This window comes from Mustela lutreola, chromosome 13, assembly GCF_030435805.1.
Source record: "Mustela lutreola isolate mMusLut2 chromosome 13, mMusLut2.pri, whole genome shotgun sequence".
Taxonomy (NCBI): Eukaryota; Metazoa; Chordata; class Mammalia; order Carnivora; family Mustelidae; genus Mustela; species Mustela lutreola.
Genome location: NC_081302.1, coordinates 59,367,793 through 59,391,081, shown reverse-complemented (window position 1 = coordinate 59,391,081; position 23,289 = coordinate 59,367,793). Strand labels below are relative to the sequence as shown.

At 36.2% G+C, this 23,289-nt stretch overlaps 1 protein-coding gene across 3 annotated transcripts in view; it reads left to right on the top strand.

The window, feature by feature from the left end:
- Positions 1–19,384, top strand: part of SUCLA2 (succinate-CoA ligase ADP-forming subunit beta) — a 58,880-nt gene extending 39,496 nt beyond the window's left edge. For all 3 annotated transcript variants that reach the window (XM_059144073.1, XM_059144072.1, XM_059144074.1), the window contains 7 exons: positions 1,232–1,360; positions 3,961–4,099; positions 8,978–9,139; positions 9,234–9,376; positions 15,528–15,648; positions 16,322–16,410; positions 18,603–19,384. In XM_059144073.1, coding sequence (XP_059000056.1) covers positions 1,232–1,360; positions 3,961–4,099; positions 8,978–9,139; positions 9,234–9,376; positions 15,528–15,648; positions 16,322–16,410; positions 18,603–18,677 — 858 coding nt within the window. In that variant the 3' untranslated portion in view covers positions 18,678–19,384. The remainder of the gene's footprint in view (positions 1–1,231; positions 1,361–3,960; positions 4,100–8,977; positions 9,140–9,233; positions 9,377–15,527; positions 15,649–16,321; positions 16,411–18,602) is intronic.
- The last annotated feature ends 3,905 nt before the right edge of the window (positions 19,385–23,289 follow it).

Genomic DNA, 23,289 nt, shown 5'->3' with positions numbered 1-23,289 from the left:
CACCCAGTTTTTCTCCATGGACACTGGTACTATTTTTTAAGTCATTTTTCACCTAAGTAACAGTTGATTCTCTTAAAAAGTAATAGGTTATTTCTTTTCCTCTGGCTATTGCCTTATTTTGAGGATTTGAAGGACTGTTTTGTTCTCCAGACTGTTTTGTTCTCCAGTAATGAATACAATACTATTCCTTTATATTATGTCTTGAGATGATTTTGTTACTTAAGCACACTAATTGCTGGGATAGAAAAGTGAAAATAGTCTTTTTTTTTGGTTTTTGCCTTTTTCCCATGAAAATCACCTTGTTCCGCTCCCCACCCCCCCATTAAGAATACTATGTTCACTGTAAAAAAAAGATTGGGGTGGGGTATGGAATAGTGACACAAAATAATAAAAGTCTTAACATTTAATGGTTTCAGTTTATGTGATTAGTGAGTAGGGGCACTTTTAGACATACTTTATGTTAAAATAAACCCAAACAATTGAGAACAGAATCTAGAGTTTTTCTTAATTTTTTCCCATGTAACACTGCTGAGATCGTTTTCCTATATCATTAAATAATCTTCAGTAATACGATTTTATCACTTCCTTGTTTTTGCATGTTAAGGTTATTTCCAGTTTTGTGTGTGAATTAACAAATCTATTAGATTATTTTGCTCCCAAGATTTTTCTTGTCTAGGTTTTAGAGGACTTAAAAGTTAATTTAATTATTTAGTATTTGTATCTTACCTTCTTATATTATCCATGATAATAGCCAGAATTATTCTTTCAAGGTAGGTAACTTTCTTTTTTATTAACTTGCAGAATGTCTAGAGCTTATAAAATCTTTAATTCATTAGACTTTCCTTTTTAAATATCAGTATCTTTTTTATGATCTTTTAAAAATGTTCTTTAAATAATATTTTAATTGCCCTTCAGTTCTTAAGAAATAATGCATGGATTATATTTTATATAACTTATTTGGTGTGAGTTTTGTATATATTTTTAATATTTTTCCTTCACAGGTGAGCTCTTGTCTTCCTTTACTTTTTTTACTTCTTTGCCTTCATTTCAAATGAATACTTATAAAGGGGCACTGTGCAGGAAGTGTAAGGAGAAATTCTCTGGGAAATTTAAAAATAGGAGTGGGGAGTGATAAATTCATAAGTCTGGTAGTGTGCATAAATAGGTTTTAACATTTAATGAAGGGTCCATAATAAAATCTAGATGTTTTGTCTGTTCCCCCTCCTGGTAGGGTCCTGTATTAATAGGAAGTTCTCAAGGTGGTGTCAACATTGAAGATGTTGCTGCTGAGACTCCTGAGGCCATATTTAAAGAACCTATTGATATTGTAGAAGGCATCAAGAAGGAACAAGCTGTCCGGGTATGTTGTATTCTGAAAAATTTCTGTCTAGCTTTATTGGATAATTGTAATACTTAAAAAGAAAGAAAGAAAGAAAGAAAGAGAATTAACTTTGAGTAAGTGAAGTGATTGATGAAACTTTTAAAAATTTTGACTATTTTGTTTGAAATTGAAACTTTTAGAAGTATCTACAATATATCCTTTTTTCCATAAATATTTTATTACTTGTCTTTAAAAGGTAAGAATTCTTCTAAAATAGGCACTATACCATTGTTATAACTAGTAAAATTAAAAAAAATTTCTTAATATCATTACTTACTTACCCAGTCATTCACATCCCCTTGTCTCAAGTTTTTCATTTTTTTTCTTTTATAATTTGTTTGAGTTGGGATCCATATTAGGTCTTCCTTTGAGTTTTTGGTTATTGTCTCGTGGGTCTTTTTCTAATTTATAGGTTTTCTTTCCCTTACTCTCTTTGTCTTCTTTCATTTGTTGAAGACACTGGAGTGATTATTGTTTATCACAGTCTGGATTTTACATTCCCATGGTAGCATTTGATATGTTTCATCCTCCCCTTTATTTCCTATAAAATTGTATGGAATAGTATGGACACTGTCTTATGTATCCCTATGATAGGTCAGTGATTTTATTTTGTTGGGGGGGGGTTTAAGGATGCTTTTGAGAACCTAATGACAGGTATGACTTTTAGTGTTTGCACATACAGAATAAATTTTGCCCACATTATAACTAGTATTCTATATTGTCCTTTTTGTATGCATCTTCCCTCCACCTCTCCATCAATACTCCCCATCCCCTGCCACACCCCCGCCAAAAAAAAGCCCAACCATGAAGTTTAATACCATGGCCTGTGAGAGTTGCTTGGTAAGGTTGGTAATACTCCTACTGAATTAAATTGTTTTTAGTTTGGATATGAAAAATAAGTGCCATCTTAAAAAAAAGTTTGAATATTAAAGTTTGAATGAAATTACCATCTATTAGTGGGAAACTATGTCAAAATAGGTTTATGATACTGAAGTATAGGACAGAAATTTTTGACCTGCACAAAAGTTTAAAAGAGATAGAGAAATTACCTTGATAATGTCATTTAGACAAAAGAATGGTATAAATCTTTAAATGGGACAGAGAGATTCATTAGGTAGTTATGTGAGAGTGATGACTGGATGGCTAAATTTAGATGAGAAAGAATACTTGATTTACAAGAATAGTTGAAGACATAGTCTACTAAGATTATAGCTTTTTGAGTGATGAACAGAAATAGTACCAAGCATAGCATTTGGTAAATTAATGTCATTCTGGGTTGATCAGATTCTGTCATAATTCTCATATGTTTAGCTCTAAAATGGTAGATTATGACCTAGTGAAAATCTTTCTTAATGAAATAAAATTTCATTATTTCTCATTTATTTCTTACTATTCTTTATTTGAAATAAGTCTTTTGTTTTTTTTTTTTTAAGATTTTACTTACTTATTTGTCAGAGAGAGAGAGAGCACAAGCATGGGGAGCAGCAGGCAGAGGGAGAAACAGGCTTCCTGCTAAACCAGCAGTCGAATGTGGGACTCTGTCCTAGGACTCTGGGATCATTACTTGAGCTGAAGAGAGATGCTTAACCAACTGAGTCACCCAGGCATTCCTGAAATAAGTCTTAATAGAAAATGACATTTCTTAGCTTGATTATCTGCTTTATTGGCATTTGATTTTTTACAAAAACCATATTCACCCTTAAAGAATTTAAGATTTTCTGTAGTTAAAATTCAAATGTATTGCAGCCTTGGATAGCAGTTGGAAAAAAGGTGAACATCCTCCATAGTGTTTTTGAGCAGTGGCAGCAGTTAGAATAAACATGGAACTTCCATACCAGTGGTTCAGAATTGCTTATGGAACTTCAAAAGTTACAGATGGCTTGGTCCATTATAGAACTTGTGAACTGGAACTTCTCAGTTATGGCCTTATGACCTTGGGATATGTATTTTTAAAAAACCTCTTCAGGTATATCTAGTTAGGGATTTCTGCTCAGGACTATAAACTCTTCTTTTAGATTCATAGCTAAAGTACCTATATCTATGGGCATACTACTTGCTTCACTTGTATTAGGTGCTTAGTAGATTTTTTGAATGAATGCAGTTACACTGATTTTGTGTTCTCATTGCTTGGTAGATATTCTTCATAAATTACCTAAAAGGTAAGATCAGGTGATTTAATATTTTTGCTATCATTTGGACTATTGGGATTGTCAGTCCACATTTCATATGTCGTTTTAATAAAATATAAGCCTCTTCTTTCAGTTTAGGTTTACCATAAGGCTTAGAGGCAGTATGGAGGCTATGGAATAAACACTGGAACTGGAATCTAGGCAAATGGCAAGTCACTTGACCTTTCTAAATTTCTTTCTCATTTGTAAAATGGGCATACTACTTGCCTTGTGAGAATTTTGAATAAAAAGTTTTGTTTAACCATTTAGTAGTAGTAGCTGCTATTTCAGTCATTCATGTTTGGGGACTACAAATGATTCATGCTTACCATTTTAATGATGAATTATAAGGTTTTTTATTTACAAGAATTTAATGTTGATGTTGTTAATAAAGAGACAAATGAATTTCAGCTTGCACAGAAGATGGGATTTCCACCTAATATTGTGGATTCTGCGGCAGAAAATATGGTCAAGCTTTACAACCTTTTCCTGAAATACGATGCAACTATGGTAGAAATAAATCCAATGGTAGAGGATTCAGATGGATCTGGTAAGGTATCTTTTTTTTAATCAAACATTAATGATATATTTATTTACCAATCATATGTTTCACTAGGGAAGTTTAACTCATAATGGAGTGAAGGCATTCCTATGTAGAAACTACTTTAAAATAAATAGAATGAGTGTGAACAAATATTAAAGATACCTATTAAAATACACGGGGAGGGTGTTAAAGTTATACTGTACCTTATGGGGGCTCTTAGCCACATGTGGCAATTAAAATTAATTAAAATGATATGTGATTAAACTATTCCCCAGTCAAATTAGTCACATTTCATCTGTTCTGTAGCTGCATGTGGTTACCACATTAGATAGCACGCATATAGAATATTGCCATCATTGCAGAAAGTTCTTTTGGGCATTGCTGATTAGAGTATCTGGTGTGGTAGTGAGTAATTGGCTGTAGTTATGGAAATTAGCCATCTTAGTCTCTCACAAGTTTCAGACTTTAGAGTCATCATGGATCTTTATTATACAGAGGGTAGACTTTGATACTTGAGTCCTTTTAATATTTTTATTCACTGGAGAAGTAAGATTAGCTTGTTACTTTGATACCTTTTCTTTTGCATGTGTTTAAAGATTCTGAATTATTACAATTTCCATGTATAGTTGTTTTATTGTTATAAAAATTATAAAGTTATATATATGTTATATATAAGTTATAAAAATATAAGTTGCATTATTGTAGCTTAAGTTTTTCTTGATTATTTGTTTTTATTTAAATTCAATTAGCCAACATATAGTACATCATTAGTTTCAGATGTAGTGTTCAATAATTCATCAGTTGCATATGATACCCAGTACTCATCATATTATGTGCCCTTTTTTTTTTTTTTTTTAATATTTTTATTTATTTACTTGACAGACAGAGATCACAATAGGCAGAGAGGCAGGTAGAGAGAGGAGGAAGCAGGCTCCCTGTGGAGCAGAGAGCCCGGTGTGAGGTTCAATCCCAGGACCCTGGGATCATGACCTGAGCTGAAGGCAGAGGCTTTAACCACTGAACCACCCAGGCGCCTCTTATGTGCCCTTCTTAATGCCCATCACCCAGTTACCCCATTCCTCCCTTTTCTTGATCTTTTATATTAACAACCTTTGTTACTGTAATTTATTGGATTTGTTTCAAGTCACTTTGGGCATTTTAATCTCTTAAGCATTTGTAGATCATCTTTCACTTTTATACTTCTAGTTATATTCTTTATTATAGAAATTGATTTTTGGTTGGTCATTTATATAGTTGTATAAAGAATGAGTAAATTCTCTTTTGATCATATGGGTAGTTTATAAAGCTAAAAAATTAAGTTTTTTAGAAAGTAAAGGCACATTTTAAAAATGAATGTTCAGTGAAGGAGTATTACTTGTATAGAACAGCTATTTCTTTTTTTTTTCCTCATGGAAACATTCCAAACGTTGAAAGCAAGATTCCTGAATTATTTTCAGCAGTGGAATTCTGCAGCCATATTCTCTTGTTAAGAGAATGTCTTTGTTCTCTTAAAAACCATTTTTTCCCTTTGTATTTAGTTTCTCTTCTTTGTATGTATTTCTATATATTTCGAAGGAGGTTTTTTTGTTGTTGTTTGTTTGTTTTTCCTTTTCTGGTTAAGGGCATTGTAAATTTATCTCTTTGTATTTAGTTTCTATTCTTTGTATGTATTTCTATATATTTTGAAGGAGGGTTTTTTGTTGTTGTTTGATTTTTTGTTTGTTTTTCCTTTTCTGGTTAAGGGGCATTGTATATTTACTTTAGAAAATTTGCACCAATAAAAAATTTATATAGCCTCATTACCTAACACTATTTTAATATTTCAGTAGCTCATTTCAGTCTGTTCAGTAATCAGGATCATGTTGTCTATTCAGTTTGTATCTTTTCTTTTTTAAACTTAAAACTATATAATAGAATATTGGGCACCTGCGTGGCTCAGTTGGTTAAGCCACTGCCTTCGGCTCAGGTCATGATCTCAGGGTCCTGGGATGGAGTCCCACATCAGGCTCTCTGCTTGGTAGGGAGCCTGCTTCCTCCTCTTTCTCTGCCTGCCTCTCGGCCTACTTGTGATCTCTCTCTGTCAAATAAATAAATAAAATCTTTAAAAAACCCAAAAACCTATATAATAGAATATTTTGATGTTAAATATTTTTCAGTTTTTATTTTTTATTTTTATTTATTTTTTTTTTTTAAGATTTTATTTATTTATTTGACAGAGAGAGATTACAAGTAGGCTGAGAGGCAGGCAGAGAGAGAGAGGAGGAAGCAGGCTCCCCGCTGAGCAGAGAGCCCGATGCGGGACTCGATCCCAGGACCCTGGGATCATGACCTGAGCCGAAGGCAGCGGCTTAACCCACTGAGCCACCCAGGCGCCCCTATTTTTCAGTTTTTAAAGGCTTGTATATTATTTGTATATAAATCTTTGCAGTCTTCATTATCTTTCGTATGGATTCTTAGAAGGGGAATTTTGGGGTCAAAGAAGAATAATATTTTCACGTATGTTTGATTATTGGGTCATGATAATAACATTTTGAGATGTATTTTGCCAGATTGTCATCTGGAAAAGTTAGTCTAACATACAGAGTGTCCATTTCATTGTCTACTTGTGGCAGAAGTAAGTTTTATATTGGGTTTAAACTGTCAAACTAATAATCAGGAAATGTCTTAATTTATCTTTCAATTCTTTGGTTACTTGTGATGTTGAGAATTTTTCATGTTTATTGGGCATACATTTTCCTTGGTAGACTGCAGATTTTCTGTTGATGTCCTTTGGTAACTGTGTTAGTTTCCTGTGGCTTCTGTAACAAATTACTACAAACTAGGTGGCTTAAAACAAGAGGTACTTAATCTCTCAGAGTTTTAGAATCCAGAAGTCCAAAATCAATGTCACATGAAATCAAGGTGCTCCCTCTAGAGGCTCCAGGAAAGCCTCCATTCCTTACCTTTTGTAACTTATTGGTGGCATTCTGTTGATTGTGGCCACCTCATTCTAGTCTCTGCCTCTTGAGTCACATTGCCTCTTCCTCTTCTATGTGTATCTAATCTCCCTCTGCCTCTCTCCTATAAAGATACTTGTGATGCAATTTAGGGCCTTTCAAGATAATCCAGGATAATCCTCCAAGATCCTTATTTTAATCACACCTGTAAGAATTTTAATATATAAGGTAACATTCACATGTATTAGGACCTATTTATCTTTGGGTGGCATTATTCAGCCTATTACAGTACTCAAAAGAAACATGAAAAAAAAAAAGAAACATGGATAGTTTTTCTTATTAATTTGATGAGGTCTTTATTTTTTGAAAATTTATTTACATGATTTGAAGAATATTTTTACTGGACATAGAAATCTAGCTTGATATATCTTTTTTCATCACTTCAAATATTTTCTCCTGCCCCATTCTCCTTCCTTTCTCTTCCCAGTATCACATGTTGGATGACTTCTTTTTTTTTTTTTCAGATTGGGTAACTTCTGTTTATCTGTCTTCAGGTTCATTGATCCAGCTCCAATAAATACATTGTTAAGCACATCCAGAGAACTTTTCATTTTAGGTGTTGAACTTTTTAGTTCTAGATTTTTCCACTAGGCTTCTTTTGATAGTTTTATTTCAAAGGGAAAAGTATTAAAAGTATTTAAAAGAGCTTTTGGAGTCCTCTGATTCCAAATTTGGGTTGTGTTGGGTTTGGTTCTTCTTGGCTGCTTTTTCTCTTTTTCAGTGTTCATATTTTCCTGTTTTACCTTCACGGATCTAGTCTTATACTGGATATTTTGGGAGATGCAGTGTAGAGACAGAATTCTTTTATCTTCCTCTGAAAGAGTGTTGAGTGTTGGTTTTCTGCTGTTATTAGTAGTTAACTTAGCTGGATTTCAAACTTTGTCTCTTGTTTTGGGTAGCCTTGTAGGCTTAAGCGGCTCAGTCTTTCAGCCTTTTATCAGGGATAGCAAGGAGAATATTGTAGTTATATTGGAGTGAGGAAGGAATAAAGCATTGAAAGATGAAGTTGGTAGCTGTAACCTTCAAATTAGCCATTTTGGAAGAATGCTGGAGGTACAACCTGATTCGAGTGGATTTAAGGGAGGATGATGGGAGTTTAGGCAAAGTAGTTGACAGATGTAAGTATTTTCAGTTTTGTGGCCCACTTATGGTTTTCATTCCTGCTGCTTTTCTTCATATCCTGTTCATCTTCCTTGTCTTCCTTTTCCCCTTCTTTCTTAACAACCCATTCAAAATATGTAAAAATGTGGAACCTATTCTTAGCTCACAGGTAATACAAAATAGGCATAGTCTCAGTCAGGCCCCTGAGCCATACTGGTTTTTTGCTGACCCTTGGTTTATATAGACAAGTCTGTCATGGACTTTTGCTGTATATGAAGAGAAGAATAAGAGGGAAGAGATGGCAAATTATTTTTTTCTTCTTTTTATGGTGGGAGAAATAACAGCATTTTTGCAAATCATTGGCATTTAGCCAGTAGCAAAAAGGGGGCAGTTTATAATGCAAGAAGGATGGAATTGCTAGAGCAGTGTCCTTCCGTAGGTAAGAGACAGTGGGGTCCAAGGCACATGAGAAGGGGAATAGCTAGGTGCTTGACTGTTTTGTTTTTAGTAACTTTAAAACAAATTTTAAGGGTTTTTAAAGTGTTTCTCCCCCCCCCTTTTATCCATTACTATCTGGCTAGGATGGATGTATAACTAGTAACTTTGATAGAGCAATTTTAATTCCCAAATACTCTTTTTTAATAAACAGTTTGAATACATTGTGAACATAAATTGAAATATTTTCAATACAAAACCTTTCTCTCCTAAACTAAGAACATTTCACTATTGGATGGTTTATTGTGTTTGTTTTGAAATTCAGATCATTTTCTTTTTTTTTCCTTCATAGTGCTGTGCATGGATGCAAAGATCAACTTTGATTCTAATTCAGCTTATCGCCAGAAGAAAATCTTTGATTTACAGGATTGGACCCAGGAAGATGAAAGGGAGAAAGGTGCAGCTAAGGCAGATCTCAACTACATTGGCCTTGATGGAAATATAGGCTGTCTAGGTACCATGTGTTGTTATGTTAAAGGTGGGTTGGCTGAACTTAATTTATTTTCTTTGTGTTTGTTGTTTATACAAGTCATTTTCCCTTTTGACAGTAAATGGTGCTGGTTTGGCGATGGCCACAATGGATATAATAAAACTTCACGGAGGGACTCCAGCGAACTTTCTTGATGTTGGTGGTGGTGCCACAGTCCATCAAGTAACAGAGGCATTTAAGCTTATCACTTCAGATAAAAAGGTAAGGGCCGGGCTTATGTTTTAGAATTTGAATGACAAGAAGTAACTTGATTAATTAGTAGATGTGGTCATTACAGTAGTAGAGCATTAAATTTCAGAAGACCTAACTAGCTTAGAAGAGTTGCTGAAATCAATGCAATAAAAGTTGACTAAAAAAAAAGGTAGTTTCCTGCTGTAATTTAGAAAACAAGATGAAGATATATTAGATGGTATTAGGTAATACTCTGAATAGTAGTGATCTAGTATGGGAGCCATTCCTATGAAAAACTGCTGGAGATGGTAGTTGACCACGAAAGCCCAGAGATCTGGAAAATCTATAAAGCTACAAAGAAGAAAATTAAAATTACCTTTTAATTCTATCCAGAGATTATTTTTGTTACTATTGACTTACCATTTTTTAAATTTGCTAATGCTTGTATATTTCACACATACACACACATATGCACACACTCACACTCCCTTTCTCTGTTTCTGTTTGCATATATATATATATATTTAGAGAAACAGTTTATTAAGATATAATTCACATGCCATCTAGTTCACCCATTTGTAAATATATGTCAAAACACATAGTTTGAGTTTTTTGGCTAGCATATCTTTTCCCCCCGTATTTATTTATTTATTTATTTATTTGTTCTTATTAACATATAATGTATTATCTTTCTCCCCCTTTATTTATTTATTTTTATTAGCATATAATATTTGCCCCAGGGGTACAGGTCTGTGAATCATCAGGCTTACACATTTCACGGCACTTACCATAGCACATACCCTCCCCGATGTCATAACCCAGCCATCCTATCCCTACCCCTCCCCACCCCCAGCAATACTTAGTTTGTTTTGTGAGATTAAGAGTCCCTTATGGTTTATTTCCCTCCCAGTCCCATCTAGTTTCATTTTTTCCTTTCCTACCCTCCCATAACCCCCTGCCCTGCCTCTCAGATGCCTCATATCAAAGAGATCCTATGATAATTGTCTTTCACTGATTGACTTATTTCACTTAGCATAATACCCTCTATTTTCATCCATGTCATTGCAAATGCAACATTTCATTTCTTTTGATGGCTGCATAGTATTTCATTGTATATATGTGTGTGTGTACACACACACACACCACATCTTCTTTATCCATTCATCTGTTGATGGACATCTAGGTTCTTTCCATAATTTGGCTATTGTGGACATTGCTGCTATAAACATTCGGGTTCATGTGCCCCTTCAGATCACTGCCTTTGTATTTTTAGGGTGAATACCCATTGTGCAATTGCTGGGTCGTAGGGTAGGTCTATTTTCAACTTTCTGAGGAACCTTCATACTGTTTTCCAGAGTGGCTGCACTAGCTTGCATTCCCACCAACAATATAAGAGAGTTCCCCTTTCTCCGTATCCTTGCCAACAACTGTCGATTCCTGACTTGTTAATTTTAGCCTTCTTACTGGTGTGAGGTGGTATTCTCACTGTGGTTTTGATTTGTATTTCCCTGATGCCGAGTAATGTGGAATACTTTTTCATACGTCTTTTGGCCATCTGGATGTCTTTGCAGAAATGTCTGTTCCTGTCTTCTTTGGCTAGCATACCTTGACCCACTTTTTACATAAGGTGTTCTTCTAAAACACTCATTTTAATGTTTGTATTAATCTTTCATATGTAGATAGGCCATAAATTAGAACTATGATTTTGTAAGTGATTATCAGAATACAAGGGACATGAAGCATAATGATCCAAAAGATACACAATATTATTAATGATTTTTTAAAGAGGTATATCTACTGTGTGGCCCTTGTGAGTTTTGTAAGACTTATGGAAAAATAAGATAGTGGCTTCTGTGGAACTAGTTTTACTGAATTCAGTACCGAGAATTCCTCATTGGTGAGGAGTATTTCTTTTCTTTCTTTCTTTCTTTTTTTCTTTTTTTTTAAGATTTTATTTATTTATTTGACAGAGAGATTACAAGTAGGCAGAGAGGCAGGCACAGAGAGAGGGAGGAAGCAGGCTCCCTGCTAAGCAGAGAGCCCGATGTGGGGCTCAATCCTAGGACCCTGAGATCATGACCCAAGCCGAAGGCAGAGGCTTTAACCCAGTGAGCCACCCAGGTGCCCCAGTGAGGAGTATTTCTTACTCACTGTTGCCTCTGCCTGTGGCTGGCATAGTGCTCAGTGCATACAGAGGTCATTAATAAGTATTATTGATGCTGCTGACAATGTGCCTTTTTACTTATGGTGTTAGACTCTAAAGTAATTAATTGTTTAAAAAAAAAATTTTTTTTACTGCTCTTTGAGCCTCTGGAATTATTTGCCATATTTTGTTTTACAAAAAGCATTGAACTGAAATGAGAAATAACAGTGCTTTATTTTCCTTGTTTAATAACTATTCAAAAAATAAATCTTATTGGAACTGTATTTCTGTAGCTTCTTTTGGTAAACTCTAAAAGCAGAGCATTATCTAATTATTTAACTGTTGAGTACTTACTACGGTGAGCTAGAATTTTAACTATTCTTCTAAGTAGAGCTTTTAGGGTCTACGTACAAGAATAGAGAAAAGCGTAAGAATTCCAGTGTTGTGGACTGACAGGAAGGGCATTGGAGTTGGAAACAGGCCAGGAACCCAGGGACACAAGGTGGATAGCATTGAAATAGCTGTATACTTATTATGTCTCTTTGTGTTGGACACTGTACTTGGATTTGGGAATGCATGGTTACTTTGCTTAAGGCGTTTTTATAGTCTGACTGGAGTGATAAACTGAATGTAGTGTTGTGGAAGAATAGAAGTCAGAGCTGGTAACTAGTAGGCGAATCAAGGAGACCTTCACTGAATGAATGATTCCTTGAGCTGTCTTGAGAAATTGAATGAGTTAGGGAAGAAGAAGAAAATAGCGTGATATGTAGAGTCCAAAGATGCCTGGGTGGCATAGTCGGTTAAGTGTCTGCCTTCGGCTCAGGTTATTATCCAGGGTTCTGGGATCAAGACCCTCTTTAGGCTCCTTGCTCAGCTGGGACCCTACTTCTCCCTCTGCCTGCTGCTCCCCCTGCTTGTGCGCTCTCCCTTTTTTCCTCTCTGACAAATAAATTTTAAAAAAGCTATATAGAATCCAAAAAAGACCATTGTGTTTATGGAATGGTAAGGTGCTTATGTGTAAGAATACAACATTTTTGGAATGAATGATTAAAGTCAGCAAATTGAGACTGCATTGTAGAGATCCTCTGTATCTAGTTAGGAAGTTTGGATTTTAACTCCCTTATCCTAATCCATACACAGGGATTATATATATATATCCCTTACCTTTTTGTTTATTTATTTATTTATTTTCCTTTTTTTTTTTTTTTTAAAGAAGGTAACTGGGGTTAGTAGAGGATGAAATGGAGTGGAAGGAGGAGGCAGTGGCAGGAGAGAGAGTTCAGTTGTTATATACCTGCTTGTGCAAAACTATGAAGAGGTCCCTGACAGAAGTAGTGTCATTAAGAATAAAACAAAGAAACCTAATTTAGAGGCATTTCTGAGACAGAATCATTAAATTCATCTTTTCCTTTTTTGTTGGGAAGCTACAGAGAAGGGTTGGTTAGGTTAACATTAAGGACTTCTGTTTGGCGAGATCATTCGGTGGCGAGCATTTTGTGTAGTCAGAGGCAAAGTGGAGAAATAGGTGTTTCTGACTGGGTTGAACTTGGCTTATGGTATCTCTCTTGAAGTGTCTCTTGAAGTGTTAGGAAGTTGGTAAGATGACCCAGGGTGGGAGGCTGAAACCAAGAATGGGAGCCCCTGCCACCGCTGGAGCTGAAGGACTGAAGAGAGAAGGAAGGCCCAACAAAATAGAAAAAGAGATCAGGAGAGACCTCCTGGAGATCAGGAGAGAGCAATGACATCTAAGGCCAAGGTGGAGAGTTTGAGTAGTAAGGGGTAGGCAGCAGTGTCCATCTATAGGAATGATCAGGTAGAGTAAGGACTGAATTAGTGATTGGGAACCCTAGCAAGAACAATAGGGAAGAAGGGCCAGAGACCAGGTTGTAATAGGTTAGCTCTGATTGGGAATTGAGAGAGTAGAGACTTCCGGCAGAGATTACCCTTTCAGGGTATTTCTTTCTTTCTTTCTTTCTTTTTCATTTCTTTTCTTTTTTTTTTTTTTTTTAAGATTTTATATATTAGAGAGAACAAGCAAGCATGAGTTGGGGGAAAGGGAGAAGCAAACCCCTTGCTGAATGTGGAGCTCACCCTATAGGGCTCTATTCCAGGACCCTGAGATCATGAGCTGAGCCAAAGTCAGAAGCTTTACCGACTGAGCCACTGAGGCAACCCCGGGGTATAGAAGGACATAGTGTTAGCAGTTGAATGGAGGTGGGGTTGAGGAGAACTTTAGTGTTTAGTGTATGTTTACTTTCTTGTTTATTTAGAAGACCAAGAATATGAACTATTTCTATCTAAGGAGAGAAGAGATTTGAGGATGAAGAAGAAAGTGAGTTTAGCTAATGGAATGAAGACCTGGAGGAGATACGACACACTAATGAGATAGTGAGATTAGCTTTAGAGAGGGGGGGTTAACTCCTTCCTCAAGGTGTCACTGGAGAAAGGAAGATCACATCTAACAATTAGAGAGCTTGAAGGTGAGATAGGAGGCTTATGAAGAAAGTGAGAGATATGAGGCAGACCACTAAAGAAATGATTGTTAATGAAGAGTCATTTTTGTACTGCTCTTTAGGTTATGCTGATGTTTCGGGTTATTGTTGTTTTAACTTTTTAGGTTTTCCTTGAAGTTGCAATGAATAAACTGATTGACTAGAATCATCCAAGAGTGCATTATTTGAAGGGATGGCAGAGGCCGACTGGTCTTGAGAGGAATGGGTATGGGGAAGTTAAGCATGCAGGTGACAGTGTCACTGGATCACTGAGCCACAGGATCCAGGCCCTGTAGTGTAGAAAGCCAGAGCTGCTGAGAATCTGGGAGATTAGATCAAGGTTGAGAGACTAGAAGGTTTTAAGAGGAAAAGACTGGGTCTGATGGAGCTGGAGGTGAGAGGAGAGGAGGTTGAGCAGAGAGTGGGCTTTGTACACTTAATATTCTAGAAACATTCATTCTGGTCAAGTCAACGATTTAGCCTTGGTGATCATTAGTTGGAGAACCGGAGGTAAAAGTGACATGGTAGAGACACTTTAAGGCACGCGTGTTAGGTGATGCCTGTGGTATGTATTGAAGCTACCGAGAATGAGGTGGGAGGGAGGAGAGGAGGATACGTCCAAGGTCACTGTGAATTCTAGTCTACTCCTTCATTTCTTAAAGGTCTAGAAATAATACTGGTAAAAATAAGGAATGCATAGTGTAGTTAAATGTGTTTCAGTCTTTTTAATGTCCTGTCATTCACAGAAAATGGTATTTCAGTGGGGTATAGAAGATAGATGTAGCAGATTGCTTGTAGACAGAGGATACTGGCCCAGAGGTGCAGAGGTGCTAGCTGTCCCAGAATCCTCCTAACTGCTCTGTGGGTAGAGGGGAACAATATCTTGGTATGTCTATAACCCATTTGTATTTTGCTAGTTGGAAGCTCTGGTGTAGGTAAATGAACTAAAACTCTTTTTTAAAAAATAGAAAAAGATTTCTTGGGGGAAATGATAGAAAAATAGTGATTCAGACTATCAGTGATGATGTAAGAATGCTGATCCAAACAGGCCTTGAGATTTGGATGTGAAGTGTAGCTAGGAGTGGGTATTCAGGAGAAGCTGAGTGACTTTGAGGTTCAGTTGTGTGTGAGAATTTGGTTGAGTTGGTGGGGATAAATGAAGAAGGAATGATAGGTGGTAAATATTAAATTGGAGAACTTGCATGTAATGTTATCTTATATCATGATCTGGGGCAGTCATGTTGGTGAATGGCTGTTTAATAGAAAACGAGTAAATAGGATCAGGGAATCTTGTTCATATGGGCTAGGAGAGAAGATGCTGTATAAGCCAGGTGTTGAAATCACCCATGTTGGGGAGAGTAAGTTCTGGTACGTGGTGGACTGCATAAACTTCAGTGGTGGGAGCTGCAGAGAAGGTGATGGTTTGGTTGAAAATTATTACCATGAAATTAATTGGTAGGGCACAGGCACTAGTATTTTCTTGAGAAGGAAGGACCTATACTCTTTGCTTTTAAATTTTAACCTACAAAAACCATTTTATTCACAGGTACTGGCTATTCTGGTCAACATTTTTGGAGGAATCATGCGGTGTGATGTTATTGCACAGGGTATAGTTATGGCAGTAAAGGATTTGGAAATTAAAATACCTATTGTGGTACGGTTACAAGGTGAGTGTAAAAGATACCTTGTGGTTGTTCCATGAACTCTTGATTGTTTAAAAGTTCCTAATTCCAAGGAGTTTAATAAATTTAAAATAGAGTTTTCAAATAGCTTTATCTTTGAAGTGAAAATGTTAATATATAATAGGAATTTTTTTTTAAAAAATTGTTAAAGGTTTATTTATTTATTTATTTGACAGAGCTCACAAGTAGGCAGAGAGGCAGGCAGAGAGAGAGGAGGAAGCAGGCTCCCTGCTGAGCAGAGAGCCCAGTGTGGGGCTCTATTCCAGGATCCTGGGATCATGACCTGAGCCAAAGGCAGAGGCTTAACCCACTTGAGCCACCCTGGCACCCCTATAATAGGAAATTTTTAAGATGTGGGTTTAGAAAATATTTCTTATATTGGGGGAAATTGCTTATAGTTTTGGTTGGTATAATTTATTATGTTATTTATTTGTTGTGCTTTTTTAAAATTCGGACTTGCCTAAGTTACCATGGACATGGTAAGGCAAGATATTCCTGAGGTAGCTCCAGAATCTTACAGTAGTTTCTTTGGTTTTAGAAGCATTTATTTTAGATGATGAAAGTACTCCTATGTTGAAATTTCATATTGTGACCTGCATTTTAAATGAGTTTAAGCATGTATTTAAAACATCTTTATATTTGTATAAATCATTTCCAGGTACAAGAGTTGATGATGCTAAGGCACTGATAGCAGACAGTGGACTTAAAATTCTTGCTTGTGATGACTTGGATGAAGCTGCTAAAATGGTAAACATGCTACATTACATATCTAAGGGCAAATTTGCAAAGTGTATAAGATGGGATGATAGGTATAATCACTTCAGTGCTCCTAATATTTAGCAGAAACACTCATTGTTGGCAATATTAGCTGGCTCATTTTAGAGTCTAAGTTAGTTTCATTTATTTATTTTTATTTTATTTTTATTTTTATTTTTATTTTTTTTAAACGATTTTATTTATTTGAGAGAGAGAGAGAGCATGGAGGTGGGGGGCAGCAGAGGGACAAGCAGACTCCCTGCTGAGCGGGGAGCCCAATGTGGGGCTCAGTTCCATGGCTCTGAGATCAGGACCTGAACCAGAGTCAGGCACTTAACCTACTGAACCACTCAGGCACCCCCTCATTTACTTTTAAAGGAATTTTTGTTTTATGTAAATATTATGTGGTTCCAAAGTGGTTCCAAAGGTATATTCAGAGAATCTAGCTTTTCTACTTTTAAACTTTTTATACTTTTATAATATAGCCTGTTTCCTCCTTTCCCACACATAGCCACTTTTTAAAAGAAGGTTTTAGTTCATCATTTCACTTTTCAAAAATAATATGCAAGTAATGTGTACGTGTGTGTTTGTGTATACACACATACATATACACACATATATATCTGTATCTCCACTTTCTCACATTGTATGATGATAACATATTTTATGTCATTTCTTTTACTTAGTAATCTGTCTTGGAACACACTCCATAGTAGACATAGAGGTGTTTTTAAATGAGAACTTTTGATTTTTCCAACTGTTGTTTATGGTCATTTCGTGGAATCCTCTGGGCAGTAGTAGACTTTTAATCAGCAGTAGACTTTTGAGATTTGCTGAGTTAATGTGATATCATTTCATAAAAATAATAAAGGTCTAGTGTCATTCTTTGGGAAAGTACACACTAGTAAATAAAAATCAGCTGCACTTTAGTGACAGATTTATACTTAATCCTGACTTTATTTTTAAATTTTTTTTTTTTTTTTAAGATTTTATTTGTTTATTTGACGGGGGAGAGAGGGGGAGAATGGGGCCGAGGGGGAGCAGCAGAGGGAGAGGGAGAAGAAAGCTCTCTCCTGAGCAGGGAGATGGATGCGGGACTCTTATCCCAGGATCCTGGGATCATGACCTAAGCTGAAGGCAGACACTTTAACTGACTGAACCACCCAGGTGCCCCTCAATCCCGAGTTTAAAGATTAAGATTTTGAGCAAGGGAATGGTAGAGCAAAAGTATTTCAGAAAACTTTGTGGACATGGGAAAAAAGGAGAAGAATCAGTCAAATATTGATCAACTCTTGATCAAGTAGACCATAAAAGACAAAAGTGAACAGCTGATTAAATTGTAACTGCATTGTTTTTCTACTGACTGTGAGATTATGGAAGTATGACAATATTAATAATTATGATGATGATGATAGTAGCAACTGCTGCCACTTATTTATTGTGCTTGCAATGCTAAGCTTTTTCTTCAGGTATTATCTCATTATATTTGATTATACAATTTCTATTTTTATAGATGTGGAAACAGGCCAAATAAATTAACTTATTCATCAGGATCACATGTCATAAACATCAGAATGGGATTTAGACTCAGGGGGCCTAACTTTGAAACCTCTTCTTAACTACTCACCTGGGGAGGACAGAAGCTGAATTTGTGTTTTGTTTTAGACATGTTTAATTTTAATCCTTTGTATGGTACCAGCTGGCTATCCTCACACAGATTATAGACACAACATTGGAATTCAGCTTGGCAAAATATGAAATACTAACTTCTAGACTCAAGCTCCTATCCTGATATTGCAAGTTAGGATTATATACATATTATTAAACAGACTTTTGATTAGATGTACTTTGCACTGTATGGTGTCCAATTAAGACAACCACAGTTTCTGTCTTTAAAATAGATAAAATTTAGGCAATAAAAAAGAGTAGGTATACACATACACACACACACATACATACAGAAGGTATTGAGCTGAGGTGTGAGTTATGAAGAGTCTCAGATTTGACTATCCTTCAAGAGTGGCAAATGCTTGTAAGTGTGAAGTGATTTATAAAATGTCAGAATAGCCCAGATGTTTTAAGTGAGAAAGATTGAATGTGCATTAATTTCACATTTACTGGTAGTTCTGATTTTACGGTTTTGTGGAAATTGGAAACAAAGATGCTTTGTTTTTTCCTTCCAGGTTGTAAAGCTCTCTGAAATAGTGACCTTAGCCAAGCAAGCCCAGGTGGATGTGAAATTTCAGTTGCCAATCTGATTGGAGAACCCAGTGGATGGCTGAAGGTGTTAAATGTGCGATAATTGTTAAAAATACTGTGTTCTGTATTATTATTGTTCCTTTTCTCTTTAGTGTACGGAGATTATAATTGCCAGCTAGGCACAAAAACTTTTAAAAGCATTTGGTCTGCATTTAATTCTACTGTTCAGAGTGGGCTGTTTGTATAAAGAATGTATAATGCAGTGATCTAGTTTCTTTTGTTGCAGCTTTCTTTTTCACTTCTATAGAATGTCACTCACAATATGCCAGTTTATTGTTAGATTCAACATTCTTCATTGATGAGAGTCCTATGAATAAAATAAATATGAAGATAAAGCTTTATTCTTTAGTGTTAGAAATATATTATATCTGATAACTAGTCTCATTAGCAGAGCAATGTGTTAAAACAATGTTTTATATTAGAAGTGTTTATCTTCAACACCAAATACCTATCTAAATATATCAATTACTATTTATAAAAAGAGCTTTCAGACACTCCCCAAAATATTCTTTTAAGTATGTCAGTGAAATAACTTGTTATTTGAACATTGTTTTAAGCATCATAAAACACTGATTACTGTAAGTCTTCATGATCCTGTGGTATTGATAAGAACGGGTAGGTTTGTATCAAATAAAGGTATATTCAGTAAGGACTTGGCAGACAAAATTAAGTGTCAATTTAAGTTAATAAAAATCTCCCAATGTGACTTGGATTAATGTTTTTTCTTTTTTCTTTTCATTTCTTTTCTAAGTAAACATAGTAGAAGGTGATGTGTTCTACTGATTTGTAGATCATGTACTGGGGTATGACATTATGTATTTTGGAGCTACTTTCAAATAATTCCCTTGAATTTTGATGTTTATGTGTGTGTACCTTCTGGTACCTTCTTTAAAACAGTCATGTTTTCTTTTGTGTCCATCTGGTGTGTATATGTATGTGTATATTAATCTTTTGGTCACTGCTTAGAACAGTTGATATTTAACTATTAACAGTGTGAATACCATGGAAGGAAATACCAGCCAAGTGGTAGGCTCTGTAACCGTACTGATAAATATCAGAACTTGTTACCTATTCTGATATACATAACTTGTGATCAGATATATATACTCTGATAGGTTGCATAGCATAGTGATTATGAGCATAGAATTTGAAAGTGGTCTCTGTAGTTGAATCTTGGCTCCACTACTTACTATCTATATGAGTTTGGACAAGTCTTTAAATTTCAGTGCATCTGTTTCCTTAGCTCCTTTCTCATCTTGACTAGAGTTACTGGGTAGGGAGAGGGAGATAGAGAAGGACAGCCAGGGACGGAGTGGGTTGGGGGAGAGGAAGAGACATTCTATAAAGAGAATATATAAAATATATATTTAAACCAACTATACATATATCATTATCTAACTATCAGTCTGCGCTTCCTGCTCATGTATTAAAATACTAAATTGGAGCCATTAAACTATTGAAAATTATGATTAAGTTATAATTAAAAGTCCAAGCCTTTGGCTTTTCATTAAAAAAAAAAATTTCCAAAAATTGCCAGCCAATGACAAACTCAAAAAAGATTGGCATTTTGTATTAGTTGGGGTGTAGTCAGGAATTTAAAACAATACTTGGTATTATAGGGAGGGTATAATATAGGCTATCGGTAATACTAGTGTTTCAGTTACCTATTCTTGCATAACAGATTACCCTAAAACTAAATGATTTTCAAATAGTTATTTTCTCATAGTTACTGTGGGTCAGAAATTTGGAAGCAGTTTAGTTAGGTGCTAGTTTTGGTGCCACAGTCATTTGAAGGCTTGTCTAGGGCCAGAGGACCTACTTCCAAATGGCTCTCTCACATGGCTGTTGTCCAAAGGCCTCAGTTTCTGCCCATGTGGGCCTGTCGACAGGGCTGTTTGAATATTCTTGTGACATGTCAGTTGGCTTCCCCCAGAGTCAGGGATCCAAGGGAATGAGGGAGGAGCGACATTGCCTTTTGTGTTCTCATTTCATTGTCACTTCTGCCACGTTCTTCATTAGACATGACTCATTGAGTCCAGGCTTACTTATTTTTATTAACATATAATATATTATTTGCCCCGGTGGTACAGGTCTGAATCATCAGGCTTACACATTTCACAGCACTCACCATAGCACATACCCTCCCCAATGTCCGTAACCCAGCCACCCTATTCCCCCACCCCCCAGCAATCTTTAGTATGTTTTGTGAGATTAAGAGTCTCCCTCTCAATCCCATTTTGTTTCATTTTTTTCCTTCCCTATCCCCCCACAACCCCCTGCCCTGCCTCTCAAATTCCTCATGTCAGAGAGATCATATAATTGTCTTTCTATGATTGACTTATTTCACTTAGCATAATACCCTCTAGTTCCATCTACGTCATTGCAAATGGCAAGATTTCAGTTTTTTTGATGGCTGCGTAATATCCCTTTGAATATATATACCACAACCTCTTTATCCATTCATATTTTGATGGGCATCTGGGCTCTTTCCATAGTTTAGTTATTGTGGACATTGTCAGTTCCATTCTTGAAGGGAGAAGTATCAGTTTGTTGACATATTTTAAAACATCACAACTCATGTTTGGAAGCTAAAAGAGCAAACTGGATGCTGAGTTAACTCAGAGATTAGTAACTGCTGAGACTGAGGTAGTAGGGACAATCTGGGAGGTGGGAAGACTTCAAAAGCTTGCAGCCTTGAGGAGGAGAGTACCTTGGCTTCTTCAGTGGTGGGCCCAGGAAAACTACAAGAACATTTATCAGGGAAGGTAAGGAAAGAATGTTTCAAGGTTAAAGTGATCAATGGTGTCAAATATAGTTAAGTCAAGAAACATAAGGACCAAAAAGTATTTGGTGGTATTGAAATAGGGCACAACAACTTGGTAAGCGTGATGGTGTAGCTGTGGGCAGGAAGTAGAAATTCTGTGGAGAATGGAGAATGGAAACAATGGCCTGGTAGCCACTTACACACCCTCCTACTGCAGCCCACAAATACGCTTTCACCCTTGAATATTCTTTTTTTTTTTTTTTAATTTTTTATTTTTTATAAACATATATTTTTATCCTCAGGGGTACAGGTCTGTGAATCACCAGGTTTACACACTTCACAGCACTCACCAAAGCACATACCCTCCCCAATGTCCATAACCCCACCCCCTTCTCCCAAACCCCCTTCCCCCAGCAACCCTCAGTTTGTTTTGTGAGATTAAGAGTCACTTATGGTTTGTCTCCCTCCCAATCCCATCTTGTTTCATTTATTCTTCTACCCACTTAAGCCCCCATGTTGCATCACCACTTCCTCATATCAGGGAGATCATATGATAATAAGTCAAGCAGAGAAAGACAACTATCACCCTTGAATATTCTTTTTACGGGCTTGATACTTCTGTCCCTACAGCCCTGCCTGCTTCCTGTGGGGGAAAAAAAAACAAAAAACACCCCTCCCCCCAAAAAAACCCTATTTAACTACTTAACGTCTGAATTCTCTCTGTTACAGTTGAGTAAATCCATCTGAACAACTCTTTCTGTATAGAATATGACCAATTCTGACTATGATAACAGCTTGCAGAATCCAGGACACCAAGCCTGATAGATAATCATACTTTGCACCAGATGGGATTTTAGAAAACCACACGTTAGGGGAGAAAACATGTAAAAACAAAAACAAAAGGAGGGAGTGAAAAATAAAAAGAAAAAATAAGAAAAGAAAGAAGGAAGGAAAGCGCAAATGAAGGCAGGCAGGCAGGTTGTACGACTCCGGTAACCCCAGCAGGACATTGAAGCTCCAGTAACCCCAGCAGGACATTGAAGCTCCAGTAACCCCAGCAGGACATTGAAGCTCCAGTAACCCCAGCAGGACATTGAAGCAGTCAATATTTTAAAAATATTTTGGTGAGTTGTTTCTGTCTGGCAAATAATTCTATTTAAAGAAATTTTAAGATAACGGGCATAAATATTAGCAGGTGTGCTACAATTATAGTCACGTTCTTTTGTCCCGTTGAAACGTAATGAGGTGAGATAGGATCTGTGGAAAAATCAATTTTCAGATTTGTGTGATTTATTGTGTGGTGGTAAAAAATCAAAATAAGATTTAGAGGTTTGCACTATAAAATGAGGAAAGGCAAAAGGTTGGTAAATCAGTTTTTGTCTGAAGTGTGATTTAAAATGAAGAGGTGAAAGTGAAAGAATAAAATAATAATTTTTTAAAAGTTGGTGTCTGAAGTGACAGCCAGAGAGAGGACTGGAGGAAGGGAGGGCTGTGGTGACCCAGAGGGACTTGAGATAATGAAGCTACAGAGTCCTCGGGTGCCAGGGTTTTGCCCCCTGTCTGAATGTTCTCAGCATTGAAGCAATGGCAGTCTTTGTTCTCTTTTTCAAAAATCTAGCTCTGTCAGCTTCTTTTTCCACTTTGAGGAAATTTGAGCATCTTTGTTATTCATGACTTGCCTCACAAGATTAGACTGTGAACAACTTTTATTTCTTCACAAGTAACCAGCTTCTATTTTTCATTTCTTCCAATCTTGTGTGTACATTGTTGTTTTCCTGTACGTTGCCTCCTCTTCATGGTTAGTGGGGTGGGAGCCCCACCATGCGTGCCACCCCCACTTGACTTCC